Raw genomic sequence first — 6246 nt, forward strand, 5'->3', positions numbered from 1 at the left:
AGCTACTAAGCTACCCAAAGAAGAAAGGTGACTGGTAAAAACAAGAGTAAACACGACACAAAATAACAGAACATGAATACGTTCGTCTGACCACACGCCGCTGTTAGACATGTTGTCAGTGACTAATTATCATGGAAAGCTACAATGATTTACTGGGAGATGCAGTAAAGTTGTTGTGAACAAACAAAAAAAGTGTGACAAGGAGCCGGCTCTGCTAGCTCAGCCCTGCTCCGTCACACAGCACTTGGAGTGACTGCTTTCTTGAGTTTTGTATTGACAAAGTCATTTGCAGCTGTAGGACCTTCAAACCGATGTGTGTCTCCGCTAGGCAGCGTGATTCGGAGTACCGCTGGGTAGAGAAGTCCAAACTTAATGCCCGGACATGAGTGCAGCTGACGCTTGACAGTTCCAAAAGCAGCTCGCTTTTTAGCAACGGTGGAGGTGTAGTCAGCAAAGATAGAAATCCTCTTACCCTGGCAGAGGAGGGGAGACAGTTCCCCGGCCCGACGTAGGATCTCATTGCGAATGTGAAAGTAATGAACTCTTACGACGAATGGCGGGGTGCATCTCCCTCTCTGGGCCTGTCCCGCAGTGTACGATGGGCTCGATCTAGCAGGGGCTTTTCATCCAAGCGAAGTATTTCCTGAAGTAGTTTGGCAATAAACTCAGTAGGACGAGGTCCCTCCAATCCCTCCGATATGCCCACCAGCCGAATATTATTCCTTCTGGATCTCCCCTCCGTCCTCGCACCGATCATCAGCATGTTTAGCCTGAGCCGTGAGCCTGCTAACTGTAGCTTCCAGCTCCGTTATCCTTCCGCCATGGTCCGTAGCAGCTCGTTCAAGCTCAAGCACAGTTTGTCCGTGTTGATCGACTTTAGCTTGTAATTGTCCTATTGACTCTTTAGTTCTTTTCGGACAGAGGTAATCTCGGAGCATAGGCTGGAAGACAAAGAGTCAATTTTGCCAAAAATTGGCTTTCAGGGGGTCCATCATACTTTGTAAAAGTTCGGCGTCGAGTGCGTTAGCTTCAGCCACCCCTCGAGTAGCGTTAGCCGGGTCAGGCAAAGGCGAGGTTTTGCTGCGGCCTCCTCTCTGTGCTTCGGATTTTTGGCGAGCAGAAGACATTTCGGTTGTTTTGGTTAACAAAAGTCACGTACGACGAATCCTTAGTTTATGTTCTATTTCATTTCAACAATAAAATACCAAAATTGTGCAGGATTTATGAAATTAAGTCACATTCTCAGGAGCAGCGGAGAAACACGTCTTACATCCTCAGTGCCCGTGACTCCTTCCTTCTGTTTTGGTAAAGTTAAACGTCAAATACAAACCTGACACTTTGCTAGGTATGGTTATACCCAAAAATACTTTAATAGTTTACCGTTTACTGACAAATAAAGCCCAGAAAGAACTGTAAAAACTGTTTGTGAAACTGACCGTTGAGCGGCCCGACCAAGCAAGGAGGCAGAGGCCAAACGTCCCAAATACAACCCGGTGTGGGCATTTATTAAAATCATAGACACATGACTCACAGCCTCAATCCTGCTGTTCTCCCTGAACACATCCTGCAGCCACAAGGATCTCACCCACACAAACAGGAAACACAGAGCCTAAATGCCCACAGACTAATCAATCAACAAGACACAGGTGAGGGGGGAGGAGACAACACAGGGCACCAGGTGCACACAATCAGCAGCAACAGACATGGGTGATATGTCAACTTTACACAGTGGTAACTTGTACAATTAATGCAACTTAACGTCCATGATTTTCACACCCTCAACATACCATTTGCACCCTGATTATTCTCAACCGCTGTCATTCTTACACCAGCATAAATACATTCCGCAATCTCGCTAACTCCCCTATCTTTTCAGGCGGAGCCGAGGACCCGACCAGCACCTGCCGGACAACATTCCAATCAATACGGTTTAATCAGTTAATAAATACTACCTCAATAATTTGTATAAATTATATAAAATTTGCAAATATGCAATGCCAAACTTTACTGTGCAATCACGCTAATAAAGTGCAAACTGTTCACTAAAGTGCTGAGTGACTTTATCTCTGCAAAGGGATGTTGTTGTGCAAACCCACATGTGCAATATCACAAGGCCCGAAGCCGTCAGTCCACAGTGACGAAGTTACCCAGTCACACTGTGTGATATTGCACATGTGGGTTTGCACAACAACATCCCTTTGCAGAGATAANGCGAGTCTAGTCGACAGTCTCTCCCCCTCCTTTCTCTCCGGTAAATATAATAATATTATATCGCAGCAATAGTTAATAAACAAATTTCTAGTTATTTATTGTGTCTCTGCAGGGTAAGGGGTCCCCCAACTTTCAAACGCGCTTAGTACCAGCGAGATCTGTTTAGCTTACCCCTTTAGTAAATGTTCCCTGTTGACGGCAGTTGTTGGTTGGTGTTTGTGTGCGTTGAAGTAAATTTTTTGTACGACTTCAGGAAACAGAAAGTGTGTGTAACGTCCCCACATCACGATAAAATTATCGCGTGGATCTGAACACGATTACGTGCCAACACGTACTGGTGGTTTGAGACGTGGGGAGAGGGAGGCGGGGCTATTTCATCGTTATCAGAAAATGATCGTATAGAGGCGTACACACGGAGCCGTTTGCCCCCCCAGAGCGTTTGCAGATCTATCCACCTTGGGACCCGTTTGAATACTTTTCTGAGTGATAACATTTAGGGTCTAATGATTGGCCATTTTAGAGTTATATATCTCCTCCAATGATTTTTATGTTTTCAAAACTTGCCTTAGAAATAGACCATTGTCTGGTGGTCTTCACTTATGAGGAGCTTGAATGGAAAATACAAGGCTAAATCATAACTGATCTACTCTTGCAGTAAAGTTGCTCTCATTAACATTTATGGTTTGTTTTAAAGGTAACACCTCTGTGTTAAGAGACTCTGAAAGTTTGGGAAAAAACATTATCCCTCTTTTTTGTCCTGATCCATTTATATAAAAACCTGTCTGAAAATGAGATCTGAAAAATCTGATTTTGCCACTTTGTGCCAAATATGTTTGGGGTTGTGGATTAGCCAATCAACAACCGAGGTATGCTGCAATGATCTGTTTGGTGTTTCAGACAAACACTTCAGATACATGTTTGTATATATCTGAGACCTATAATATATAGTAAATAAAGAGTATAATAGGAGACCTTTAAGTGAATTGACCTAATTAATTATGCACTTTATATATTTACTCTTTTTTATTTTAATGTTGTTGACCCTACTTTTGTATTTTACTAAATGTCTTGTACTGATATTCTATTTAAAACTGTTTTACGTGTTACTTCCTACGCCCTTAATTTGTATTATATCTCTTAGAATGAATAAAGCCCTATCTTGTAGTATTTATTCTGCGTACACACTGGTTGTACGAAGACAGAGACAGAAACATATGGATAACTAACAGTAAGCCTGGGTTACTCACACACACACACACGCGCGCGCACACACACACGCACGCACGCACACACACACACAGTATTTGGTAAAACTACGTCATGTGGCATATTCCTGAAGTTGAAACACAGTGAGTGTCTGATGATGGGTTCAGGTCCCTGGGACTCCACAGGATCAGCCCCTACCTGTTTGTATGCGTCCAGCAGGAAGCTGTTCCAGATGGAGCGCAGCCCAGCGGAGGTCAGCATGCGGGGCCGCTCTCCGGAGCCCGCGGGGCGCGAGCAGCTGAGCAGCGACACCGCGCGCTTCACCAGCACCACGGAGTCATAGAGCGCGAGGAACAGACAGTTGGAGAAAAAGCCGGGCAGTATCTGGAGGGTCACCAGCAAATCCTCACTCGCCATGCCCATTGTGTCTTCCTGCGTGTATCCGACCGCAGTACAACTATTGCAGCGTGCCCTGCATGCCTCCAGCGGCGCGAGGCTCCGTGCGCGCTCAGAGTTCAGCGTGCCTGTGTCCCCCTTCTGTGTGCTCGCAGCTGCACGAGGAGGCTGGAGCTCCATAACTCGTCCTATAAGTGCGAACATTATATTTCATATTAAGCCACACGGCTTATCTTTGTAGAAAGATTGACGTCAGATGTAGACAGTGAATACCCTCCTCCCCCCCTCCCTCGGGTTGAGCTGCAGCTCCACTTTGGGTTTTTCCTTCTTCTTTTTTGTGTAAAGGTTTCTCTGAACAATTTGTAATTCTACTGTGCCTGTGGGGGAAAAAAACATTTGAGATGTATAAATCTTGTTTTTTTTATTAGAAAGCATATTGCCACATGAGGAAACATTTTTAACTAATAAGTCTTTATTGTGTTATATATTTAAATGATATACAAACTGACCAAAAAGCTGCATGCTCACTTCTATATGTGGAGAGATGCCACCTCACCTCCGGGGCACTGCAGAGGTATTAAAGAACAAGAAAAAAACAGATAAACACTTTTTTGAAAGCAATACATGTTGATCAGGTAGACATAATCCACACAGTCATTATTCAAACGTGAACTGGTGCACCAATATCATATCTTGTATTGAAGTCCGTTGCTCCTTTTAAATACTTTTTTTTTAGTGCTGACCTTGTGATAAGGCTTAGGTAAATATTGTGTTAGTGTCAGCTGTCAGGTATAAGAGAGGAGTGGTTGAGTTAGAGGTAATGCTGTGAAGGGAAACACAAATCAATGGAGAAACAGACTTTAACACAACACCAGGACTGAGACGTCCTAAAGTCTCAGGTCTGGAAGATGTCCAGAGGGAACAACCCTGGAGTCGTTTGCTAAAAGTGTGCTATTTGGTGAACACTGACCATGAGGAAATCCCTCCCTTGTGCAAGTGCACTGTTAACATTGTGATACAGTATAGTCCTTGTTCTACATTCACATGTAGGTTTCTTGTTTGACTTGTTACCAAGTCTATTGTATCCCCCATCATTTTTACAAAATAAGGCTGAATATGTAATCGGCCAGCATGACACATAAATACAGGTATGCAAATACAATATAAGCAAGAATGCCATTGAACTACTTGCTGGTCTAAATATGAATAGGTGCTTCTTACAGTTTTTCTATAAATGCCCCACCTTTAGTTTATGGAAGCACTACTGCCACCTCAAGGCCAGTGACGAAGGTAACTTTGTCACTGTGGACTGACCGCTTCGGGCACTTTAGTGAACAGGGAGGGAGGTGTGTGGCGCAGTGGTCTAGTGCGTTGGTGTTCAGATCAGGGGAGCACAGGTTCAAACCCAACTGCAGTCAGCATGTCGTTGTGTCCCTGGGCAAGACACTTCACCCCAAATTGCTCCTGTGGGGATTGCCCACAGTATTGAGTATGTATGTCGCTTTGGATAAAAGTGTCTAACAAATGACATGTAATGTAATGTAACAGTTTGCACTTTATGAAACAACTTCCCTTTGCAGAGATAAAGTCNTGTTTTCAGTTTAAATTTGCAAAAGTAAAACGTTTATTCGTCTATAAAAACTGTCCTGTCTTTATTCATGAAAATGAATTCAGATTTTGTCTATTTATGATGATTTCAGCTCAAAAATCACGCAGCTCTCCCCTATATGAAAGTAGGCTACATAAGACGCTTTTCATTTAAAAAAAGTATCGATATCGGTATCGGCGATACTGGCCCTGAAATACTTGGTATCGGATCGAATCCAGATTTTGTGGTATCGCCCACCCCTAGATTCCATAGATGTGTCTCCCATCACCCAAATCCCCTGACTATTCTCTCAACTCAGTATTTACATTCTTATTCAAAGAAAATCAGTAATATCTTTAAAAACTACAAGTCCTTTTCTATCAGCTGTGCACCGTTATGGTGTAAATATAACCTATCCACAAATTGGATCAAATATAAAAGTCAGCCGCATTACTATTGATACTGCAAGGAGATGTATTTTGTGAAAAGAAATGCAAGATGTTGTTTAATTGTTGATATATTTATGATCCACGTCACATATTCAGTTTTGGCGGCAGTTCTTCAAGTTTGTCCGGAAGTCTTCTCATCAGGGCTCTATAAATAAAGAACTACGGCAGATGTGTAATATTTAATGAAGCCAAACCGTGTATTACAATGCCGTTATGTGATGACTTCCAAAGAGAAAAGCAAGCACACTCGGAATAAAGTATTGTTCTATTTTTTTTTAAATGTTTTCAGATATCATATCGCATTAACATCATATGCCAACATGCATTGCGGCTAAAACATCCAATCAACGAGCTTCAAGCTAAGGATCTTGGGTAATCTGTTCAGTGGGTTTGTGG

At 42.9% G+C, this 6246-nt stretch overlaps 1 protein-coding gene across 1 annotated transcript; it reads right to left on the reverse strand.

The window, feature by feature from the left end:
- Positions 1–716: 716 nt before the first annotated feature.
- Positions 717–3959, reverse strand: LOC104955483 (type II iodothyronine deiodinase-like). Its single transcript, XM_010782810.1, has 2 exons — positions 3616–3959; positions 717–941 (listed from the first exon to the last, which is right to left on the reverse strand). Exons 1-2 carry the CDS (start codon positions 3838–3840, stop codon positions 717–719), a joined length of 450 nt encoding a protein of 149 aa, XP_010781112.1. The 5' UTR covers positions 3841–3959.
- Positions 3960–6246: the final 2287 nt, after the last annotated feature.

Source organism: Notothenia coriiceps, unplaced genomic scaffold, assembly GCF_000735185.1.
Source record: "Notothenia coriiceps isolate Sejong01 unplaced genomic scaffold, NC01 NC01_scaffold00024667, whole genome shotgun sequence".
Lineage (NCBI taxonomy): Eukaryota > Metazoa > Chordata > Actinopteri > Perciformes > Nototheniidae > Notothenia > Notothenia coriiceps.

Coding starts and splice junctions, on each gene's coding strand:
- LOC104955483 (XM_010782810.1), bottom strand. CDS start 3,840: ATGGGCATGGCGAGTGAGGATTTGCTGGTGACCCTCCAGATACTGCCC. Junction 942..3,615: donor TGCTGGACGCATACAAACAG/GTAGGGGCTGAT, acceptor TTTGTCTTCCAG/CCTATGCTCCGAGATTACCT.